We start from the raw sequence: 24,506 nt of genomic DNA, 5'->3' as shown, positions 1-24,506 counted from the left end.
AATAGGAACTTTTTATTGGTTATAGCAGTCAATCTCTTAAACCGCTGTTGCTGAAGTTGCCTTCAGTGGCACGTATTTACCTCAGTCATAATTTAATGATAGTGAAGGTGTCAGATTTGCAGGGTTTTAATGTGAAAATGCTCTTTTTATCTTCCGCAGAGCAACGTGTCTCACATCACGTCTGTCTCTCACCCAGCCCCCGTATGTGGGGTACTTCATGCACTCATGGCAACGATGTAGGAAGGATCTGCTTTCAGATCAAACACCGTGGCACTGTATCGCCTTCCTAACGCACAGCATACACCTGACAGGGTGTTTCTCTCCAGGTCTGCACTGGATCCGATGGCAGATCCCCTGACAGGGGACAAACCCTGCCGTGTCTGAGTGCGGTGCTGTCTTGCAGGTGGCTGTCCCATGGCTCTGTGTGAAGGCCCAAATGCCCATCGCCAATTCCATGCTCTTCAGGTTTTTTTGACCTATTTTTATAAGCCAACAAGACAGAGGAGAAGGATGAAGTGAGATAGTAGTGTCATAGATTTGTGTGTTTATCCAGATACACACAAGTATGAAAGCATGAAACTTTTGTCCGCATCACGCTCTCACTCACACCTATGAGTGTGCTTTTAAAGTGTCTTAACAGCTAATTAAAAACTGAGTTTCTTGCAGCCAGCTTGCATTATAGGACAAGGGGAACAGCTTTAACCTACGAGAGCGGAGACTGAGATGAGCTCTGAGGCAGAAGCTCTTCCCTGTGAGGGTGCTGAGGCGCTGGCACAGACTTTTCCCAGAGAAGCTGTGGCTGCCCCATCCCTGGCAGTGTTCAAGGCCAGGTTGGACCCAGGGGCTTGGAGCAACCTGCTCTAGTGGAAGGTGTCCCTGCTCGGGGCAGGGACTTGGAACTGGGTGAGCTTTAAGCTCCCTTCAACACAAACCAGGCTGGGATTCTGTGATTACTTAATCCTTAAATAAGCTCTACATATATCTTGTGGTGGTTTGCCCCGTCAGGAGGTTCTCCTCAGGCAAAGCGCCCAGCTCCTGAGGAGAGCGGGCTGCGACGGTGGCGAATGGCGCCTGCAGCGCAGAAAGGCGCTTATAAAAGAGCTTATAAATGGCGTCAGGACTGATGTCACGGCGGCCGGCAAACCCCTTCCAGGGCCCCCGGTTACCCCCGGGGGCACCGCTCACACCCGGGCTCCGCGAGGGGCCGCCAACCTCCCGCCCGCCCAGGTCCCCCCGCGGGGCGCGGCGATGGCGGCGGCGGGAGGCCCCGCGCCCCGCCCGCCCCACACAATGGCGGCGCGGGGCACGCCGGGAGTTGTAGTCGTGCGGGCGGCGCGGGCGGCAGCGGGCGAGGGCCGCCTGCCACTCCCGGCGTGCCCCGCGCGGGGTGAGGTGCCCGGATGTGCCCGGCGCCGGAAGAGAAGCGGGTCTCTTCGGAGCCGGCCATCTTGTGCGGCAGCGAGCAGGGCGCGGGGGGCCCGGCAGCATCGGAGGAGGATCCCGCCGACGGGGGCCCATCATGCCCGGACACCTGCAGGAGGGCTTCGGCTGCGTCGTCACCAACCGCTTCGACCAGCTCTTTGATGACGAGTCCGACCCCTTCGAGGTGCTGCGGGCGGCCGAGACCCGGAGGAAAGAGAGCGGCGGCGGCGGCGGGAGCCAGGGGGGCGGCGGGGCCCGCGGCGGCCCGGCGGGCGCCCAGACCAACTCCTCCGGTGGGGCCGGCGGCGGCGGCCCGGGCCAGGCGGGCGCCGGCGGTGGCGTCGGCAGCGCGGCCAAGCAGCTGCGCAGGGAGTCCCAGAAGGAGCGCAAGAACCCGCTGCCCCCCTTCGCCGCCTCCGCCGGGGGCGCCGCCGACCGCCGGGAGGAGGGCAGCGGCCAGCCCGGCGCGCCGCTGCGGAAGGAGGGTGAGCGGGGCCGCGGGGGGCTGCGGCGGGGGAGGAGGAGGGGGCCGAGCGCCGCGGCGCTGCCGTGGGGCCGCCCCTCGCGTCCCGCGTCCCGCCGCGCACAAAGGAGCCCGCGGCGGCGGGAAGGCGGCGCGGGCGGCCCCGGGTAGGGCCGGGCCTTCGGCTGCGGCAGCCTCGCACCCACGTGGGGGAGCGCATGGCGGGGAGGCCGCCGGGGCACCGCCGCGGAGGGGTCATTGCGGGCGGCCGGAGCTCCTGGAGCAGCCGTGGCCGTGCTGCCCGGCCGCACGTGGCCGCGGGCGGTGTGTCCCCACGGCCCGGCCCGCGCAGAATGCAGGCGTGGGGTGCCCCGGTGCGGGCTCTGCGGCGGGGCACGGGGGGGAAGAGTGCGGCGAGGCATAAAAGCCCAGCAACGCATCCCAAACTTAACCGGTTTGGGGTGGCCTGGAGCATTTGACAGGATGTGTGGCAGTCCCTGCGCTTCCCAAAATTCGCTTGGGTCATTATTCTGCCGAGCGGTATCGATAGGAATCACGTTTGTATTTTAATAACAGGTTGTGTGCGTTCTCAGCCGCGTTCGTGTAAACCTGTAGGACACCCCACATGGGATACTCTTGAAGACAGAAATTGAAGTGCAAATAGGATAAATGAATATGATGTGAGCACAGTAGGACACAGCTCTGTATGAGGAGGGGTAGATTTTGTGTGCACATGTTGTTGATAGGCACTTGTATCCTGCACAAACTTCAGTGCACGTCAGAATGGTCAGAACTGATTAAATTTGAATGCTTGAAATGGGTCAAAGTGTGTTGACAGCAGTTGATGGGTGGGTGAAGAAATAACTTGCTCACTGGGGTTTAACTCTGTAAATGGTCTTTCCAGAAACGGGGCCAGTTTGGAAGAGCACTGTGCTATGTGAAAGCATCTTAACTGCAGTGCGTGTTGCAGGATAATTCTCTACCGTGTTTTATGCTCTTTAAGAGAGAAAAAGTTTTAATACACCAGTTGTTTTGGAAACTGGGCCTCCCAAACGTTGTTTGAAAACCCTTCGTGAGAGCAGGAGTTAGGAACTGTGTCACAATGCTGTCTGCTTGTTCTCTTTTGTACTTGAGAGTTTTTTCCATGCGAGGAATGCAGTAATTTGTGCCAAGCCAGGAAATATTAGTCAGGTTCAGAACTGTGGTGTTGCCCCTCCTGAGGTAAACCTGAAGCGTGAGCAGAGCCTTGGGCCAGCACAAGGGGCTTTGGCAGGGCTGGCAGTCCATGTTTACCTCCTAGTTTTCACATTCATTTTCAAGAACAAGAACTACTTCACTATGAAAATCAGTATTTCATGGCTTATTATAGCAGTGAAACAGAGAAAGTCAGGCCTGCTTTTGCAGCAGTGCGTAGGGGCCACTGTGGTAAACAAAGGCACTTTCCAGCTTGAAAATGTCCGTGTTTTGTGTGGGGCAATAGTTCTAATATCATAAAGGTGTTTGATGCCATGGTACCAATGAGGTTTGATTCTTGTGTTGATGGTATTTCACTTTAAAGCTATTCCACTGCTCTGTAAAGGTGCAGCTGATTTGGTGAATTACCAGTTCAAGGCTTTGTGATACTAAGAAGAAATAACTTGTATTTTTGGTTCGGCTTCAAGCAGGAGCCGGGTTTTTGTAAGCACAGCAGGGTGTTGAACTCGAAATTCAAAAGGCTTATTCCAGTTCTGCAGCATACCTCCTCTGTGACACCGGCCTGTTTGCTTTCCTCTCCTTGCCGAGCTTTACCTCTTAAAACGAAATGGTTGTCTTGGTTTGAGAGTCCTTTTCAAAGCAAGTGTTAGTGAGCTTAACCCTTGGGTTTCCTCAGGGGGCAAGGATTACTTAGCAAGCAATGTATGTCATGCAAAACTTGACGTTAAGTACAGCTTGTAAGGTAAGAAGACATTGTTCATTTGGGTGTGTTGGCTTGGATATCATTACAACTGTAACTTCTTCAGCCCCACCCAAATACGACATTGCTTGTTAGGCAGGACCTATTTCTTTAAAATATTTAAGAATTGGCAGGTTTTAAATGGAAAGATAATTCACAGTTCTTGAGCCGGCCTTGGTTTGTTTAGTGCGTTATCCCTAAACATTTTGGCAAGAAAATAGTGTAACAAAGCAGTAATTGTTTGTCCAGATCTTTCTAAAGAAGGCCTTTGAGATGAGTGGAAAACTGTATTTAACATCTTTCAGATGTCTTAGTGAAGAAGATAATGGGAAGTTATCATTTAAAATAAACCCCTGTCAGAAGGCATAGGGAGGGAGGGAAGAACAGCGGCCAGTTCAGTGGCACGGTGTATTCTAAAGCTATTTTAAGTAGGTGCCCAAGGAGGTGGGTCTTTGGCAGGAGCTGTATTGGGCTGTGAGGATCGGTGTGAATGAGGACGCTGTTAGTCACTGAGCAGTACCTGCTGCACATCAGCACGCAGGTGGCACCTGCCTGGGGTTGAGTTGCTGCCCAAAACAGTTTCCTGTTTCCAGGAGGACATGGTGGCATGAAGCAGGGTGGCTGTCAGAGGGTCCACTGTGGTGATGCTGACTTTGTTTTGCTGTGCGTCAAAATAAAAACCACTTGTTTTACCTGAAAAACACCTTTTGGAGGGAAATAAAAATCTTGCTTACCGTGATCCTTCTCTGAAAGTTGACCCTATTGTTTTAACATGGATTATTCATGCATTGTGTGCTCCGAAGCTTTTGTTCCCTGCAATATTGTAAAAGTGTGCACTTGCACAAAATAGAGTTTGGTTGAAATGCTGTGTAAAAATGTGAATAAGGAGTGAAATATCTACAGTGACTTGCAGCTTCTCAGATTATCTTGTCACAAGGCTAGAAGAAAAACTTCAATTCCAGCTCACCTTCAATACTGTTTTATGGTGTTAAGAGCGGTATCTGTCCCGGAGCAGCTCCACATTCCGTTGATGTGTTTCGCCTCATGTTTCAGGGATAAGACGCATTGGCAGGAGGCCTGATCAGCAGCAGCAGCAGCAGCAGCAGGGTGAAGGCAAACCGATTGACAGGAGACCAGAGAGACGACCTCCTCGTGAGCGCCGCTTCGACAAACCTGCTGATGAGAAAGGAGAAGGAGGAGAATTTTCTGTGGATAAGTAAGAATTCTGCCTTGCTGGACAAAAAGCTTTGATAGGAAGGGGCTGTCCTGTCTTCTGCTGCTAAGTTAAAAACCAGAGAGCTGATTAAATCAAAATTAAATGGATTGGATTATATTTTTGTCAGTCACAAGAAGGATGTGTGTCATCCAGACTGAAACACTTTTCTTTTCCATGATTTTGGTATAGACTTGACTCAAGGTTTAGACTGGAATGAGCTAACATGAGCAGTTCCATGGGTATAACTGAAAATAGGGTTTAAATCATTGGTACCCACCATATCTCTCTAAATCTGTAGCAGATAGCTCTGGAAAGGAACCCAAGTGTAGCTGTTGCCTGCAGTATGAGATTTGTTTGCTGTTATGCTGTTGCTTAAATCCATACAGCTGACTTCAAGCCAATAAAAGTTGTCCATGTAGGTGTGTACATCTTGGCTGCAGCGGCTTCAGATCTGGAAGTGAGAAGCCATCTTATGTTAAGGCAAGATTTAAAGTGTATCATGAGGGATCCAGAATTCAAGTGTTCTGAAAATAACGTTCAAATATTCAAATGTTCGCAGCCAAAGATCAGATCTGTCTTTTAAAAGTAAGTTGCACGAATGCGAGTTAAATGGAAATTGGTGTATCAGCTAGTTATGTAACACAGTGCAAACACTAAATTTTGGAGTTTAGTGCCAGGAGATGCAAACAAACAGTAATCCTTCTGAGCATTTGTTTCCAGACCCTAAAATGCAGGCATTACATACGTGGGTTTCTTCAGTGTAACAATTTGGCACTGAAATTAGAGCCTCGACGCAGTTACAAACACTAATTACAAAAGGAAAAGTAAGGAAATAAAAACTCCCAGAAGAGAAAAAGAAAACCTGAAAAACCACGCTGTGAATTTTGGAAAGTGAAATACTCACATTTGGCTGTTCCGTGCTAGACCCATTATTGACCGACCTATGCGTGGACGTGGTGGACTTGGCCGAGGACGTGGCCGCGGCCGTGGCATGGGCAGAGGAGATGGGTTTGACTCTCGTGGCAAGCGTGAATTTGACAGACATAGTGGCAGCGATAGATCGTAAGTCTTTAACTTTTTCTGTTGTTGATTTGGCTGTTCTTTACAATTAATATACATTTTAATAATTGCTTTTGAATTTCTGTCTCTGGACACTATAATGTTAACTCAGTTTTGTTAGTTCTGTTTCACATTCACATTTCAGCGGCCTAAAGCATGAGGACAAGCGTGGTGGCAGTGGATCACACAACTGGGGAACCGTCAAAGACGAACTAACGTTAGTAATCTGTCATTGCTCAGACAACTCTTAGCAGAATGTTAATCAACCCTAATCCTAACTGCTTGCAAAATACAAAGATTAAGCTGCCTTTTTTGCCTTTGATTTTGGTAATTTTTGCTATGCTATTAAAGCAGCTTGTGCAGAATGTAGTAAAGGAACAACTTCTTGTAACATAAGAGATGGCTTTGCTGTTGAAACTAGGGAATTTTGGGGGAAGTTTGGCATGGAGGGACTTGGTGCTGGTTTTTTTAATAGCTCTTTTACTAAATAGAACAGTTAAATTTTAACAATTTTGATCAGGTTATGCATGCTTTTTTTTAACAAGTATTACATTGAGAACAGGATTTTTAATACCCAGATCCATGTTGTGTTTGAAAGCAGGAGGCTTTCAGAATGGGCGTTAGTAAATGTGGGGGAAAACCTTTAGGAAGGTGAATGTAAAAGGCACAGAGAGCACCAATCCTTAAAGAAATAGTTATTTTTAAAGAAGAGTGGCTTGTGTAAGTCCACTGTAGAACTTAGTCATTAATCTGACGTAGCTTTAAAGAGGGATGAACTCTTAAAAAACCAAACTCCAAACATTATGTAATTGCAGTGAGTTGGATCAGTCGGCTGCAACTGAGGAAACGCCAGAGGGAGAGGAGCATCCGCCTGCTGATTCTGAAAATAAGTGAGTACCACTCCTCCTAATGCTCTTTGATTGCTTCAGAGGCAGTATGACTTTGCCTTTAACCTCTGATACTCATTCCTACTTCTCTTTTACCTAACTCAGATTCTGTTTTCTTCAGCAGATAGGAAATTATCCACAGTGCTGCTGAACGACTGTCTCTTTAAAGTCTGTGTGTCTAAAAATTATCATCTCAAAACTGTTCATAAGTGTCATGCAGGCTCTTAGGTCACTTTCAGATTTAATTATTAATAATCAGTTCTAATACGCTTAGGGTCTGGGGATTGCATCTCCTAAATACCAAATCCAGAAGCATCTGTGCTCGTAATTAGGTAGAACCACCAAGCAAAAGGGACAAAATGTTCTTCTGCCAGTGGAAGGCAACTTTTTAAAGCTTAGGTCTTCCAACCCACTGTTGAGACAGCGTGACCAGCCTGTAGAAGAAAGGTTATATCTCTTTCATTCTCCAGCTTCTGTGTGTTAACTTCTTTGAAGTTAACTTAATTGCTTCTCATTCCACTTGGACATTTCGTACATCCAGTGACTGGACGAATGAAATGGAGTAACCAGTGAAGCAGGATGAGCAGTGACGACACTGTTAGAGTCAATGTTAAAACGTGATGCAAATTTTGATGGTAGCATAGTACAGTAAAATGTTGTATTTTAATGAGGGATGTGCTTTATGATGGATTCAAAAGGAAAGGGCAGAGAAGATGAATTTTGAAATACTTGTTTGCACAAGATTTCTAATGTGCAGTTTGCTGTAGCTGGGTTTCCTCATTAATGACTTTGGTTAGTGGTAAAGAGAGTGCAGTCACTGCATAGAGGGTAAGAAATGGATTTAGCTTAACTAAAAGAAGACTAAGTGTTATTCTCTAAGGTTGTGGTGGTCCAAGGTTAAGGTCAGCTTGCATACAGAAGTAGTATGAGAATTTGTAAGGAATTACAGTCTGGGCATTGATCAGGAAATGCAAGCTAGCTAATTTTTCCTTGCAAAAATTACATGTATTGGAAAGCTGGGTAAATTAAATTTGCTGTGTCTGCACTATTTTGGGGATCTTTATTAGTAGCAGTGTGCTGGTGCTTCCTCAAATCTGCAGAAAATAGGTACCCTTCTTAGTTTCAAGCAGAACACATCTGTTGTAATCCATCAGTTATCCTTATAGAAAAGCATCTTTACATGGGTTAGTTCCAAGTTGGCTGTTTTGGTGTGAATCTCTAACCTAAACGCTTCAGCACAACTGTAGGATGTTTTACTGCAGTAAAATGTGCAGAATGCTGAGAGGCAACATGTTGGCATTGAACAACAAAAAATGCTTCTGAATATGTACCGTGTCAAAAGCTGTTCTATAGGACAGAACAGAAAATAATGAGAATAGAGTAATTTTGATTTAAAACCTCTATGTTATTGTATCAAAATGAGCACAAAATTAAGACCTTTTGAGTTCAGCTTTCTTGATTTGCTTTACATACATGGCACTAGTTTTCTATAAATCAGAAATTCAGTTGCATAAACACACAAATGAGTGACTAGGTGATTGACTGTGTAGCTGGAACATGATCTGTTACTGGGCATATCTGTTGTGTATTTTGCATAAAAATAGCTCTTTGGCAGAAGGTAGAGGCCCTGAACATTTACAATGAGGTGATATATTGCACAAATAGCTAAGTTATATGCTCTCATGTTTTTCCAGTTAGCTGAAAGTAAAACCAGTTTCAGTTAGATAGGAAATTAATAATTGTCTTTGGCTCAGTAAAGGAAGCAGAATATCCAAAGCTGGTTAAATCCTGTTTCTTAAAAAACTAACAAGCTTGAAAGCTGTGGTGAGAACAAGCTGCCTCTCACTGCCTTAACTTGAACCTTTGGGGGAGAGGTATCTCAAAAAAGGGGGAGAGAGAAGGGGAAAGCTCCAAACAAGCCCATTGCAGAAGTTAGGCTTTCATATTTGTAAAGAAAATTGTCATTAATGTGGAGAAGAGACACCATGGGGCGTTGTTAATGTTTTGCTGTGCTCACCATGTAGTTGCTCAGAAGCATCTGGCTTTGATATGTTTTTGGCACTGTGGCTAAAGGAGATGAATTTTCATATGTAAACCTCTTAACTGCTAAATACTTGACAGGCTTTTATAATCTGCTGACAATTAACAACTGATTTTGAATCTGTTGTATCTAGAATGTGAGTTCTAAGTCATGACCAATAATCCATGAATTTACTGCAGAGAGAATGAGGTTGAAGAAGTTAAGGAAGAAGGCCCTAAGGAAATGACCCTGGATGAGTGGAAAGCTATTCAAAGTAAGGATCGTGCAAAAGTTGAGTTCAACATCCGTAAACCAAATGAGGGTGCTGATGGGCAATGGAAAAAAGGATTTGTTCTTCACAAGTCAAAGAGCGAGGAGGTAAAGTGATTTTCACTACTTGCTAGTATCCAGATTGTGTAGGTTTTGCTATTGATTTCCACTTCCTGGAGTGGAAACTTCATCCTTTGAGACACTGACTCGTAGCTGAAAGTTTGTGAAGTGGCAACAACATTTCTCTTATGTAGGCATTCTTATTGTGGTCAGTTTTAGCAGTTAAGCAACGCTTAGGTTGGTATATACTGTGATACAATCTAGGGATAAGGCTGGAATACTGCTGCATCTGGGCAGGTAACTTTGTAAGGAGAGCTTCTTGGTGAGCATTTTAGAAGGGAGTTGTCAAAATCAAATTTATCTGCATTTTTCCTTTTTTTTTTTTTTTTTAGAGAAAGCTTATATTATTTAGCATCTGTCTTATGCAGTACACAGATTTATGGTGCTTGCTAAACACAAGGAAAGGTTGAAGAAATAGTAGTCATGCCTCAGACACTTTAATATCTAAACTGTGTAATTTACCTTTTTAACATAAGTATCTTCTCATTTTGTAATATTACATAGACAGCCCTCCTTGAAGCTTTTGAGAAGCCAGGTGGTGTGTTTGGATGCTTCAGAGATGTTCAACATGGTTGCTGTAGGATTATAGCTTCTCAAGACTCCAACTCATTGCAAGATTTTAATTGTTCTGTTCCCGGATAGTGTGAGTGGCAGGGAGAGACAAAACTCTTTCAGTTCAGAAGGGAGGGAAGTGCTCAGAGTTCTGTTTTCTAATGCAGGGCTGCTTTAATCTTTGTTTTTAACCCTGTGATATATTCAGTCGCCCACTTAAGATATGGGTGGCCTGCAACTTTGTATACCAGATGGCTGTGACTGCCTTTGAAGTAACTAGATAGTATGTAATGTTCTGCTTGGTCTTCTAATACCCATTTCTGCTTTTTCACACCTTGTCAGTTTTTTCTTGTAAGTTGGGGACACAATACAGAGGGGGAGGCACTACTCAGTACTCTCCAGTGAAAACTCCATTTCAGATCTCATTGAACTCAGAATGAGTTTGGCTTTGTCACAGTCATGCTGTTTTCTTGCCTTGCCTTGGTGTGTAAGTTCTTTAAATGATTGTGTATCTTTGTGTTTACTTTAAGCTGTTCAGTGAACTGTTCATTAAGTACTGCTGTCTCTGGCTTGTGTAGAAAAGGGAAATGGAGTTGGACTTAAGGGTGCTGTATGTTAGAAGAGTATATTTAAACAGAAATACTTCCCTACTCGACCAAGATTTGCTAAACCTGTAGTCCGTCAAGCTCCCCCAGCTCCAGTCTCTCCAAAACAGATATATTTGACATTTAGGCAGCTGAAGACAGTCTTTTTTTAACATATCTGCATGTATAGTAGTATAAGAACATGGTGGTAGTCTCTATTTCGGAGCTAGAAGGATCCATACTGTATTTTGTATTTGAAAACACATTGGTAGTCAACTCCAAAAACCCCGCACAAACCCAGTGAGACTAGCTAATCACATTACTTCCATGGAAGAACTGACATGGTTAGTAGATTGTTCTGATAGGTGTGTTGGTTCACTTCTCCTTAAAGAAATGAGTCGGTTATTTCTAACACTATCACTTAAGATGGTAACAGCCTCTTGCTGTGTAAGCGTGGAATTGAGATATTAACAATATTGCCTTTAAATCTAGATGCTCTCAGCCTGCTTTTGGTGTGTGTCCAGCAGATATGTCTCCCCATTTCACTTACTCATTGTTCCCTGGTCCTGTGGGAAGCAGCATGGGGCTTTTTGGCTCAGTATTATAGCAGAACAGCTCTATAATACAGGGGTTGGGAAAGCCTTTGCTGTGGCTCCTTTGTGAGCGGGTTTAGGTGGAATATTTAGAAGTTATGGACAAAACCTACCAATCACATGCTGTTCTTTTTCTGTTTGTCCTCTTGGCCATACTTATGAGTCATGAAATTAAGGTTGATATAAGGCTTCTGTGATTCTTACTTGTGAACGAGTTGATACGTGGAAGTGTCTTGGTTTATAAGCAAATTTGGGGTTTCAGCCCCAGTGTTCTGTACTCTCATGGCTGAAAAGGCACAATGTGCCCCAGTAAATTTGAATTGTTGTGATGACCACCCTCATTCCTGTAGCTTGAGAACTACTGGGAGGATGCCCTGAGAGTCTGTGGGAAAAGGGAGTCTGAGGATCTGGTACTGTTCATCTGCCTTAGTCTTGTGAAAGCGCTGTCCTCTGCCTCCTCGTAGTGCTCTTCATGGAGGGGTGAAACACTTGACCCTATCTGAGGTCTTTCCTCTTTTCCACATTTGCTATACACTTACTAGAAAGCGATACTTTGTATAAAATGATCTCTTAATACTGTCTCGGATTCTTGCTGGTTTAATATGAAATCCTTGTGTCTTGGCAGCCCTGATCTAGTGAAACTCTTCCCAGGAGATTGGGTTATGCCATAAAACAGGTCCTCTCTTTTCCTTCTCTGCAGCTGATTCAGTGGCTTCAGTCTTCTAAGTTCTCGTGGTGCAGCTGAACGAAAAATGGGAAGGAATTATATTGTGGAGAGATCTTAAAATTTGCTCTAAAAGTTGAATGCAAGTCTCCTGGAAAGACTTGATAGTAGATGAGTTCCTACTCGATATATCTGCTCTGCTGTGCCTCTTTCCGTGCCTTCAAACTTCCTTGCTAATCTAATCGCTTCTTTAGAGGAGTCTGCCGTGGGAGACTGAGATGGTTTGGAAGAGGATAGTTCATCTTCTCCACATTTGGAGAATGACTCTTGAATCAAGGCTATGCAGGAACCTTTTCTCATTAACAGCAATCTTAAACATCCCACCTTCTTATCTGTCCAGTTCTGTGCCTGATGGTTTGAGGTACTAGAGATCATCCCGCATGCATGGTCTCTACTAAAGCTGCCAGCAGCTCATGTTAAGCTCTTTTGGTATCAATCTGAGATCTCTCTTGTCTCCATGCCTGTGGTCTAGTCCATCCTCCAGTCTTTCTGGATGCTTGCACAGCTGTTGATCTCATCCTTCTGCTGCTCCACATTCTCAGTGACATCTGTACCCAGCAAGTTCATGTGACCTTATTACCTGTTGTTTCTGTATGTAGTTGAGTCTCATTTCTTCCTTTTGTTTTCTCCCTTTGTTCCTTTTGTCACTTTGGCGTGGACACGCAACTTTCATCAGACAAAGGCGATGACAGAAATGCAGGGGAGTCTGCTGGAGTCAAATGAGGTACTGATCCTTTATATCTAACCAGTAATACCTGTGTTTTGATAAGAGCCCCTTCTGAAACGAAGGTCTGGATATACAAAAGTCACCAAAATAGAGAATACAAGTAGATACAATGCAGAGCTTTTCTGTCCATGCCTGTTGTCTAACTTGCACCATATGGGGCCCTTCAATACCCCTGCTCCTAATTGAGCTGAATTCAAACCTTACCATAAATGCTTCTGTCATAAGTCTTTATTTTTTCTCATTGCTGCTGGTTTTCCATATCTTGCTGTCTGCTTTGGCCCTCTTTCCTTTAGTAGCTTGTTCCTAACTTTTGACAGTCTTCCCCAAGACCCATAAGTGCAGCAAAGTCTTCAAGAAGCTATCAGTTGTTAGAGCACTGCTGAGGGTTGCCAATACATATCAATGAAATGCTTCCAAAGATGATTCAGACTAAGCAAATTGTGCAGTATGTCTGTGGCTGCTGTCACCAGAGTGACAGAAGTGGATGAGGAGAACATGCCGAGTCTTTTATTGGTGTTTTAAATTAGCTTTAGTTACTTTGGATAAAGAAGTTGTCAGGTTATATACAGATTTTACCATTTGTTGGTTTGGTGGTTAAACCAAAGTTAAGTTGTGAAAATGCAATGGGTTTGGTGGATTATAGTGTTTCTTTTTTAAGCAGTAAACGTAGGGAAGGGAGTGCACAGAATTAATGTACAAGTCCACTGATATTACCTCTCACAGAAGAGAATGTCATAACTCTCAGTAGGTTGAAAATACAATGATCAAAACTGCAGATAAAATACTAAGTAGTAAGAAATGAATCAAAACCATAACAGGAGGTATTGTGTGCCTATGTTTGAGTAGTGTTGTGTCAGGCTGAGGTGTGGAATGACTTTTCTCTGAAAAATAACTTGCTTAGGCTGACTTCCCTAGTTTGGAAAGGAGATCTGTGAGGAAAGGGTGTACAAGTCAAGTCTATAACATCAGGAGTGGAATGGGGACCACTTGTTACCTGGAATACATCCCAGTGAAACATGTTTGAAATAAAGCAGCATGGAGGGCTCTTTCTCATTGTGCCTAATCCAACTGCAGGACAGTGTGAAGGCCACAAGTAGAGCTGGGCACAGAAAGGTGTAATTAGTTTGGTGGGGGAGAAGGGTCTTTATAGCTTTGTCTGTCACGGTGCTTGGGACTGACTCATGGAATCCATGAAAGCAGCTTTCAGCCTTTTGACTGCCGACCTCTGTGTATCCATTGGCTGCCTTATGGAGGATCCACAAACAGTAATTAAGGACTATGGGGCTTAATTGCACAATATGTTGCCTTTGAAAGTCAGCATATTGTGTAATTACACCACAAGAGTATGTTAGGAGGCTTCAGCCTGCACGTTGCACTTCTGTAGGAGAAAAACAAGCAAGTTGGTAATTGCTGTGCCAGAAGTTAGCGGCATGTAGGGAAAGAAAGCTAAACACTTGGTCTGATCCAGTTTTACATTGTGTGCATCATCAGAGGTGCCAAAACCTGACTCTGACTTACCACATGGAACAACTATTTGTTCAAAATAGGAAAAATAATTACTTGAAAAACACTTTGTTCTTTTTGTGTTCAGCGTGTAATAATATGAAATACTCCAGTTTCCTGAATAACAGCATTCATGGTGTTAGATGTACGCACCTTGCTCCTCGAGGTTTGAATGCACTGTGAACAACCAGCTGTAAGACAATGTTGTATCAAGGCAGAGGTGGTGAGAGTCACAGTTTGGAGTGTTGTTAGTGAGACTGGTTCTCTGTTCTAGCATTAATGTTTCAGCTACCTCAGTTTCATTGTCTTTGAACTGTGTACGCCCCCTGTGCTGTTTGTTATGGCTGATGCAAACCAGTGAGAGGTTCTTGCCATCTCCCTGCTGTTAAATATTTATATATTTATAAGCTGTGGCTGCCCCATCCCTGGCAGTGTTCAAGGCCAGGTTGGACACAGGGGCTTGGAGCAACCTGCCCTAGTGGAAGGTGTCCCTGCCCATGGCAGGGGGTTGGGCCTGGATGAGGTCCCTTCCAACCCAAACCAGTCTGGGATTCTATGATACGGGGCTGAGCAAAATGAGGAAGTGTAATGTACTCATTGAGCAAAATAAAGATGGGTTATCAAGTGAGTATTTAAAAAGAATGAAATGAACTGATGGAACCTGAAGGTTTCTCAGGATATGAAGTGAGAAGAGAAATGCTAGAAAATGAGGTTCGATGCCGGCTTGGTCGTAGTTTGGTCTCATATAAGCCTAAACATGTTTCCTGGATTATGGAAATGCAAAATACCTGTTTGCTCAAGTGCTTATTTAACTACCTGTGCGTGGTTTTGTTGTCTGCACAAGTGGTATAACTCGATTCCTAACAAATCCTGCATTTTTAACTCGAATCAGTCACCAATTTGAGGCTGCATTTGGAGGTGAACACATACGCTGTGGTGGTAAGAGTGCAGCTACAGATGGAAAGGTTCCTTTGGTGAATTTTTTCCTTACTCATGAAGAAACCCTCATTTCAGGCTCATGCTGAGGACTCTGTAATGGATCATCACTTCCGCAAGCCAGCAAATGATATTACATCCCAGCTGGAGATCAACTTTGGAGACCTTGGCCGCCCCGGACGTGGTGGCAGAGGGGGACGGGGTGGCCGAGGACGTGGTGGCAGGGCCAGCCGTGGAGGCAGAACTGACAAGGTAAGTGGCTGCAGCTTTCAGCTACAGAGGAGTTTAGTTTCAGTTGTTAGGATTTTCATATAGATGATTTTAGGGATCTTCCTTATTTCTGGGGGAGTTACTCTGGCAAAAACACCCCCTTTTAAAACCAAGTGTCTATTCTTACAAGTTTACTTTAAACCAGGTTGCTGTTAGGACAAAAGGATGAGTGTATCTTACTAAACACAAAAAAGGGAGGCTGAGGAGTAGGTTGGATTAAAAAAAGTGCCCATCTTTGTATCCAGACCCCAAAAATGACTCTTCAGTATGGACACCAATGTACTGTGAGATGCTTCTCTTAATGCCAGCACAGAACTGCAAGTGCTAGAGCTGTTTTCGGACACCATCAGGATGGAGTATCTGTGCTATGACCTGCTGGGGGTGAAAGAGTGCTTTTACACCTGCATGTTATAGCTTGAATTTGAGTGATTAAGGGGTTTTTATGTGGAAATAAGACTATGAGGCTCTTACTACTTTTTCTGATCTGCAGTAATTTTTTTTCCTCCTCTAGTCCTAGAGTCTTGAAGAAGTACTCAGGAAAAGTACTGAATGGGGTCGGGGAGGGCACAAGTGAAATTGAAGTGCTATAGTGCAGCTACAGTAAAGATTGGATTTATTAGGGATCATTTATTTGGCTTAAATACATCTAATCAAATTGTTCCTACAAAATGAATTCAGTCTGTGTGGTGTGGCCTTCCTCACATAGACCAGACTCGATCAATTTTATCTCTTCTGGGACACTAACTTTTTCACACTGGATTACTTCAAGTTTTAGGGTTATTAGTTGAAAAAACTCTCCCGAGAGAGTTTTAAGGATTTGGAATTAAATGGTGCTGTTTTCTCTGAGTTGTTTCACTAATACACGAAGCATCTTGCTTCCAAGAATGCTGTCATAAAGTGGTTAAACAGTTTCCTGCAACTTACTTTAACTTTGCTTGTTTCCTTCCAGTTGGTTAAGGAGTTTGACGTGATCCACACACCCAACCAGGTTGGTGATCTTTGGTACTTGTGTTACCTGTGAACAAGGTGGTCCTTGTCTTGCAGGGACTGTAACTCCTCCTGTGCTGGACTGGCTTTTTTGACTTGCTTTCTGGTTTTATGGAATGAGCATCTGGAGATATTAAGGCTTTGTATCTTAACTAGGCTTAAGGCCCTGCTATTCCTTCTTAACTCCAGTTTGTTGGCTGAGTGCTCCTGCAGTGTCTCAGTCTTGCCTCTAGGTGTTGGTACAACTTTTTTGGAACGGTTTAAATATATCTCTTGAGAAATGAGTATGTTTACAGGAAATTCCACTATCTTGACTCTTCCTGCTCTTCTCTGCCACATCCCTTCTGGACGAAGTGAAGAGTATTCTAAACCATTTAATTTCTGCATTTCATTGCAGCACTGGTTTCAGGTGTGGTACAGAGCCTTTAAAAAACCCTGGGAAGTGCTGAGTTGATTCTTGGTGATGTGTGAATTTCTGGGGATAGGTTGGCCCAAAACTACTTTCTATCAATAGCTAGTTTGTGACTGGGGGAAAATTAAACATGTGAAACTTAATTTGTGTTACAAGCAGGCCTTTTCTATGACACTTTAGTCATGTCCCTTGGTAAGAATTAATGTTTATGTGCTAGTAGAATATGTAAGCCCATATGTAGGGATCTCTAGGAATGGAAAAAGACTTATAACCTTGTATGATAATCATGTGCAAACATGGTCTGTTTGCCTGTAAAGCCTCTTCAGGTAGCTTTGATTCAGAAAGAAGTATAGGAGACTTTATAGTCCTTGGAATAAAAAAGTTGCTTATTATGGAGGGGGAAAGATTGCTCTTGCAGTAAGTTGTCCAGTGCTAGACTGCTGGTACACCACAATGTACCTCTGTGAATCCTGGTATTCCCTACTCTGAGTAGGGTTCATTCAGCATGGCAAGTGCAAGGGCTTGGTGCTGTGTGAAGAATCAGAATCATGGTAGAGCTTGATGCTGCTGCAGGTAATAACTTTGTGATGTTTCTCTTTCAGTCAAGTGCTTCTGCTCCTGATGTAGATGACCCAGAGGCTTTCCCAGCTCTGTCCTAAACTGGATGTCATAAGCCACCCCTGCCCTCGTCGGGCCTTCCTCTCCGAGGCTTGCATGCTTAAGGATCCTAAACAACTAAGAAATTTAAAAAAAAAAAAAAAAAAAAAAGGAAAAAGAGACTGTCATTCATACCATTCACACCTAAAGACTGAATTTTATCTGTTTTGAAAATGAACTTCTCTCGCTACACAGAAGCAACAATATGGTAGTCAGTTTTGTATTTAGAAATGTAATGGTAGCAGGGATGTTTTCATAATTTTTTCAGAGATTATGCATTCTTCATGGATACTTTTTTGTATTGCTGCTTGAAAATATGCGTTTCCAAACTTGAAATATAGGTGTGAACAGTGTGTACCAGTTAAAAGCTTTCACTTCATTTGTGGTTTTTATTTGGTTTATTCAGGATTTTAGACATTTTTTCCCCCCTCCCAAACTACAAACTAGGGTTTAATTCTTGCACACTATTTCTGTTTCCTTAACTCCTGTTGAGCAGATTTTTATCAGGCCATGGTCCTTTGGAATATATGGGATTTTAATTTGGCAGACTGTTAGTGCAGTATGGAATTCCGACTCCTGGAGTACTTCAGGTTTAATCCTTGCTTTCAGACTTGGAAAAAACAGTCATTTTTCACCTACGTTTGGTAGTTTGTTAATGCAGAAAATCTTTATACAAAATTGATAGCAGATACTTGAAGAAAGATGCAAAGCACATTTGGTTTGTAGTGAAATGCCTGTGTATTGATCCAGCAATGACGTGTGGATAATTGGTCTTCAAACAGTTTTTAACAACTAATGTATTACACCTTTCACTCACCCTTTTTACCTTTCTTCCCTCCTCCTCCTCCCTTCAACAGAACAAGATGCTTTGTTGGCAAAAAAAAGAGTTTTTAAATTACTGATGCTTTTTCTTTTGAGGGGATACTGTGGAGATGGAGATTCGCTGTTGCTGGAGCTGGGAGGGGGGGAAGCAGAAGCTGTTGCTCCGGTTAGTCCATCCAGGCTCCGGTTGGGAACTGGAGTCGAGCAGCAGTGTTGACACAAGTACATCAGCACCTGATGTATTCAGAGCGCTTCTCCAACAGTGGCAGGTTGTCTTCAGAAGAAACCACCAAGGCACGGCTGGCTCTGGCAGGAGGGAGTTTTGCTTCCCATTCCAGATGGGAACGTCGCAGTCTGTGCGCAATACAACTAAATACATACAAACCAAACCCCCAAGGCTTAACCTCTCCCTCAGAGTTGTGTCTGGCTTTGTGCAGTGTTGGACACCGATGGCTAGCTGACAAATGAATGTTTTTTCAGATTGTAAGAAACTCTTTTTACCCCTGTAGAAATTCAGTGTAGGTTTAATTTAATCCCTGTGACAGGAACATTGCCACTTCAGGACGCAAAAAGGAGTTGAGAGAATGATCAAGAGGGTTTCTTAAGGGTTTTTATCTGCAGCATTTGTTAGGAGAGTAGAAACAGGTTTCTCATTTTATTTAATGTTTTACACTTTGGACAGCTTATAACATATTTGTAGTTTCTTAACTAGGTAGATAGAAAACAAAAGGTAATGCCCTATTTTTTTAAAAGCTGTACAGGACAGGCAAAAAGTATTGGAGACCTTTGAATATGAAATATCAGACTCCTTAATTGTGGTGTTCAGCTGGCTTGCTTTCTCTGAACTGTTTTCTACAGAAGTTTTTGTTGTAAAACACTGTTAATACCATTGCATTAGAGGTTTTAGTGCACTCACCTATAGTTTGAAGTACCAGGCTGTGAGAAGGAGGCAAGTTTTCTAACAGTGGATGGCATCAAAATCTCTTGATTCATTTCTCTGCTGATCTTACCCAGGTGCTCAGCGTGGGGGCTGCTGCAGGTCCAGCACTGAGTTGTTCCTCCTCCCTCTCCCTTTGTGGTAAGGTAGAATACATTGCAGTTCCAGCATTAGGGACACCTTGGATAACAAATACCTTGATGTGCAGAAACACACTTAAGGAAGAGCTTTCTCTGTAACATAAACCTTCCTCCCCTTAACCCAAACTGTGTTTTGCTGTTCCAGTTACCATTCAGCTTATGTTCCAGATGAGTTCTGGGCCAGCCAGTGTGTGGTTTGGGCCCTGCTAGCTGGGCTTGCTCGGGAGCTTCCCCTTCTCCTGCTGTGGGGCATAGAGCAGTTTCCCAAGTGGCACATCTGATTTGCAAGACAGCTTGTACTTAACAATGGGTCCGTCTGCTGTTCTGATAGATGTAAATTTGCCTCTTTCAGTCCATTTGTGTCAAGAACTAAAACTGTGAACATTTATCTTTAATATTGGTGGGTGTGAACTGAAATAAAGGTTTATTTTCATGCTCTTTTAAAAATGTCATGAGAACACATGGAGATGAAACGAAACCACTTAGGTGAAGAGTGGCTCATCTAGGTTCTCTGCCGCAGGAGGGCCAGTCTGCCCGTGGTGATGGTGCCCAGGGGTTGCCATTGCCAGGGATGGACAATTCCTTGGGGAATTGTGTCCCGAGTAGCTTATTTATGATGAATGAGCTTGCTCTTTAGTAACATTTTCTGTCCTCTTGCTTGCTACTTCTGCTGTCACGCCAAATCCAGAGGACTAGACCTTTTTACAATCAGAACAAGCTGAAAAAGATGGTCAGCAGAAAAAGCTGGAGAGAAACAGAGAGAAAAAGCACATGGTGCCAATTGGCTTTTCGAATGGCAAGTTTGGAGCATGAAAGTTCATCTTACAGATCGAATACTGCCGATGCTGGGAGGAAACGAGACTGATGAATAAATGTGAGTGTTAGCTGGGTGGGAAAGGACATGAATACTTCTGAAACACCAGAAGTCAGTGTGAATTTACGGTGTTTGCAGTTGGAGGAGTTGAGACCACTCTTGACTGTAATGACTTTTGCCCGTGGAGATTGGTTTTTGCGTAGCCACGCTCTTGTTTTAATAAACGCAGGACATATGCCTAAAGCTGACACTTCAGCATTTGCTAACCTGCTTCTTTCCTAAAGTCATCACAAGGACCACGTTCCCGTTGGGATGTGCCCTGGTCTGGTCTCCCTTGGCTGGGTAACAGCCTCCTGCCCAGGCTCAGGGTGTGTTGGAGCAAGCGCAGTGTCCCCATGCCATGGTCAGCAAGTTATCTGCTGTGCTGGGTGCTGCACTTGAAAACCCAAACGTAATGTTCATGCTGGGGGGTGTAACCTGACTGAGGGGAAAACAGTGAATTTGTCCTCACTGGGAGACTTCAGGTTTGCTTGTTGTCCTAATGATGCTGTTTGTCTCTTGGAATAGGACTTTATGTGAAGCCCTGTGGTGATTTATCTAGCGACATGAAGAGCAAGGGGAAAATGTGCTCTAGTGTTCTGTTGTCTGTTAAAGATTGATGTGCAAAGATGGGCGAATGACATAATAGTGCTTTTTTGGCCTTTTGGGTTTTTTAATACTTTTCTTTGGCAATAGGTATCTAATTTGGCTGTGTGCAGCTGACTTGGGGTCCTGAATTGTCTGTGATGCCCAGCTGGAAACCTCTTGCCAGATTGGGTACGGACAGCATGAAAATGGAGTTCTGTTTCTTGGATCTCTGGCCCCAGTCTGAGTGAAACATTTGCCTTTGAGTGCCACTGAGCCAGTCTTCCCAGGTGGGAGATGTCTGTTACCAGGCTGGAGACCAAACCTTGGAACCAGCCGAAATGGCAGAGCTGAGACCTGGCAAAAAGTCCTGCGGATGGTGTGAGTGGCTTTGTGTGGATATGGGGAATGGTGCTTCACCCCGCCTTGCCAGAGGCTGGTCTGGGTGTAGTTCATCTCCTTCTGTACATTGTTTTCACAGGTGAAATACCTGACAGTGAAAATAGGAGGAGGATGTAAACTAATGGAGCTGTTCTTGTCTTCTAAGCTCTCACTAAAAGCAGCCTGGGCTTTGTTCCTAGCAGTGAAGGGGCTGTCCTGCTGTGTGGGGCTGTGGCTGGAGCCCAATGGCTGTTGCTTCTCCTTTGGGATTGAAGTTTGCAGGGCTGCAAGCAATAATGCACCTTGGATTGAGTTGGAAGAGAGGAAGCAAGTAGGAACTTACGGGTTTTTCTCTTCCCATGTTTCAGCAGTGAGTACAGCTTGGTGTGCTGTGGGGCTGTGACCCATGTGTGGTGTCTCAGTTCTGGTGGTCGTGTGGCTGTTGATGTGTCTTCCTGTTGGCCAGGAGCAGCAAACCCTCTTGCTGGGGTGCGCTGCAGGACAGGGATGAGCCGGGCTGCTGCTGCTGCCCTCTGTGGGGGGGTCAGTGTGACTGAGGTTTCAGTTCGCTGCCCCAGGGTGTAGCTTGGCTGTAGTTACTGATAAGCGCTCTTAAGCTGTTTGATCATCACCCGAGACGTTGATACAAAGGTCATTGTGACACCAAGAGGTGAGGGAGCTTGATTTTGTTTGCACATTCTTTACTGGGTGAAGGTAAATAGGATATGGGGTTGGTTTTACTGCTTTCAGTTCAGCAGTTTGAGTTAGCGCATGCCTGGTTGTGTTTGGGGCTTGTACTCACCAAACTGCAGGATTTCTCTTGCTTTGTATGGAGGACAAGGAAAAGATTCCCTTCTGTCCTTGCGTCTAAGGAAGCGCCTGAAGGTCTGTCTGGCTCCATGAGGTTGTGCAGCACTTGCAGGGAAGGGATAGGGAGCAGGAGGGAAGCGTGTGGGGACAAGGTGGTCAATGCTGCTTCATGTGTTTTCCTGTGGGTCAGTCCTGTTTAACATTTTAATCATAAAATCCCAGAATCCCAGCCTGGTTTGGGTTGGAAGGGAACTTAAAGCTCATCCAGTTCCAACCCCCCGCCATGGGCAGGGACACCTTCCACTAGAGCAGGTTGCTCCAAGCCCCTGTGTCCAACCTGGCCTTGAACACTGCCAGGGATGGGGCAGCCACAGCTTCTCTGGGCACCCTGTGCCAGCGCCTCAGCACCCTCACAGGGAAGAGCTTCTACCTCAGAGCTCATCTCAGTCTCCCCTCTGGCAGGTTAAAGCCATTCCCCTTGGCCTGTCCCTACAGGCCCTTGGCAAAAGGATGCTCTGCAGATCACTTGTGGACTGCTGCTAAAAGCTGTTTCCATGTGGAAGTGCATCCTCCTGCTGTCCTGTCTGAGCTGTGACCTGGAGTTGGAGATCCTGAGCCAGTTTGGAGGTGGCAGTGAGGATGCAACTAAATCCCAGGTTTAAAATGCTATCCCAAAACTCAGCTCAGAATTCAATTTCTGGTTGAGTGAGTGGGGCTGCTTTGCAGAGCTGCTGCAAAGCCTCCTCACACGTGGTTTTATTGGGAACCTGCAGATCATGGCTTTGACATCTGTGTTGGGAATGTGGGTGGAAGGGGGGAGCGTATGTCACTGGCATTGGTGCTGTGGGTGCTGTGTCTTATGAGTACATGCCCCTCTTGAGATGCTGTCACGTGCATTTACTGGCGCATCTGGGAGTAGTTTTATCTTCAGTGCGTGATTTCTGCTGGCAGTGTGGTGAGCTCCTGCCAAGTGGTCCTGCAGCAGGGGTGAGTGTTCTCCTTATCCAGTGACTGCTGTGGTACCTGGCAGGAAGGAGCTTCGCTGCAACCATGACATGAGCAGGATCCCTTGGCACATCTGGGAGAGTCATGGGCAGCATCTGCTGCAGGTGAGCTGAGAGGTAAGTACAGAAACCATGCTGGATTGATGGGGAATGGCTGTTGTGTGGCCAGCGCAGGTGGGACATGCAGGAACATGCATCTCAAATGGTCTCTGTGCTGCAGAGGAGCCCTCAAGAGCACACCAAGGCGGCCAGAGCTGGTACCTGGGGTGCTGCTGCTCCTGCTCCTCTCACAGCACTTCCCACAGCACCTTTCCTCTGCTTTGGAAAAGCAGGTTCCTGGGCAGCTGCCTTCAGTCTCTCTGTTCCTCGGTTCCTTATTCATTACAGGGCAATGGAGCTGGTGCAGGGCCTGGAGCACAAGTGTGATGAGGAACGGCTGAGGGACCTGGGGGGGTTTAGTCTGGAGAAGAGAAGGCTCAGGGGGGACCTTATCGCTCTCTGCAACTGCCTGACAGGAGGATGGAGCCAGGAGGGGGCTGGTCTCTGCTCCCAAGGAACAAGGGATGGGACAAGAGGAAACGGCGTCAAGCTGCACCAGGGGAGGTTTAGATGGAGATTTGGAAAAACTTAATCAACAAAAGGGTTTGAGTTTCACCTTCCTGTGAAACCATTTCAGAGACTCCCTGAGACTTCACCACCACCACTGCAGCGGTGGTGGTGAAGGCTGGATGGAGCTTGGTAAGCCACGTCTTGGGATGCCCCCAGCCTGCCAGGCAGTAGCTCGGGAGGCAGCGTGTGCCTGCATATGGATAGTCACAGCCTTGTCCTGCAGTGCCTTTGGAGTGCTGGAGCCTGCTGGAGAAGGTGACAGCCACAGCTGGAATGAAAATGAGGTGAGGAATGAGCCAACAGAGATCTCCCTTTGGTTTTGCTTTTCACTTCAAGCTGTGGCTGCCCCATCCCTGGCAGTGTTCAAGGCCAGGTTGGACACAGGGGCTTGGAGCAACCTGCTCTAGTGGAAGGTGTCCCTGCCTGTGGCAGGGGGTTGGAGCTGGATGGAGCTTTAAGGCGCCTTCCAATACAAACCAGTCTGGGATTCTATGATTCAAGTGAAGTGGGGAAAGCCATGGCCGCAAGGTAGGAGACCTGCGATGCAGGTGCATCTCTGTCCCTGCTGTGTGAGGAGACCTTTGCAGGGCTCCTGAAGGTTCTTTCCTCACCAAGCCAGGTAATATTTGTTTGTGGAGGTGCTCCAAGGTGGTGGTGTCACAGGAGGGTTTCATGCCATTATTCAACAGGTTATAGAGCCAGCTATGGATGGAGAACAGCTGCCTGATCCTGAGCAGGAGGAGGATGCTTCAGGTAAGTGCAGATCTGGACTGTCTCATCTAGCAGCAATGCTTCAGCTTTATCTTTAAAGACACCTTATTCTGTGTGCAGCTGCAGCATAGCACTTGGGCTCCACCAGGGAAAACAACAGGAAACCAATTTCAGGAGTCCAACATTTTATTTATATATATATACACACATCTAGTAAACAAAGTCATTAAATGTGTAACACACACTTCAGACCTGTAATTAGAATACTTCAATAAATGGTTTGAATTCTTCTCAACAGTCGTTTTTGTTGCTTTTATTT

At 45.3% G+C, this 24,506-nt stretch overlaps 1 protein-coding gene across 4 annotated transcripts; it reads left to right on the top strand.

Annotated features, from left to right (window-relative positions):
* The first annotated feature begins 1,391 nt into the window (after positions 1-1,391).
* On the top strand, positions 1,392-20,296 carry SERBP1 (SERPINE1 mRNA binding protein 1). Of its 4 annotated transcripts, none has more exons than XM_030494107.1 (10): positions 1,394-1,907; positions 4,872-5,034; positions 5,959-6,096; positions 6,239-6,310; positions 6,909-6,983; positions 9,201-9,378; positions 12,520-12,567; positions 15,088-15,261; positions 16,229-16,267; positions 17,281-20,296. In XM_030494107.1, exons 1-10 carry the CDS (start codon positions 1,520-1,522, stop codon positions 17,335-17,337), a joined length of 1,332 nt encoding a protein of 443 aa, XP_030349967.1. In that variant the 5' UTR covers positions 1,394-1,519; the 3' UTR covers positions 17,338-20,296. The 4 variants fall into 4 exon arrangements, with proteins under 4 accessions (XP_030349969.1, XP_030349967.1, XP_030349968.1 ...); XM_030494106.1 differs by having other exon boundaries at positions 1,405-1,907; positions 6,215-6,310; XM_030494109.1 differs by lacking the exon at positions 12,520-12,567 and having other exon boundaries at positions 1,392-1,907.
* Positions 20,297-24,506: the final 4,210 nt, after the last annotated feature.

This window comes from Strigops habroptila, chromosome 8, assembly GCF_004027225.2.
Source record: "Strigops habroptila isolate Jane chromosome 8, bStrHab1.2.pri, whole genome shotgun sequence".
In the NCBI taxonomy this organism is placed as follows: Eukaryota; Metazoa; Chordata; class Aves; order Psittaciformes; family Psittacidae; genus Strigops; species Strigops habroptila.
Note: the sequence above shows the minus strand (reverse complement) of the source record. Positions and strands in the feature narration are given on the sequence as shown.

Bases quoted from the DNA above. Each gene is read 5' to 3' on its own strand.
- SERBP1 (XM_030494106.1), top strand. From the start codon at position 1,520: ATGCCCGGACACCTGCAGGAGGGCTTCGGCTGCGTCGTCACCAACCGC. The intron at 1,908-4,871 runs GTGAGCGGGGCC...CTCATGTTTCAG, and splicing joins CGCGCCGCTGCGGAAGGAGG to GGATAAGACGCATTGGCAGG. The intron at 5,035-5,958 runs GTAAGAATTCTG...GTTCCGTGCTAG, and splicing joins GGAGAATTTTCTGTGGATAA to ACCCATTATTGACCGACCTA.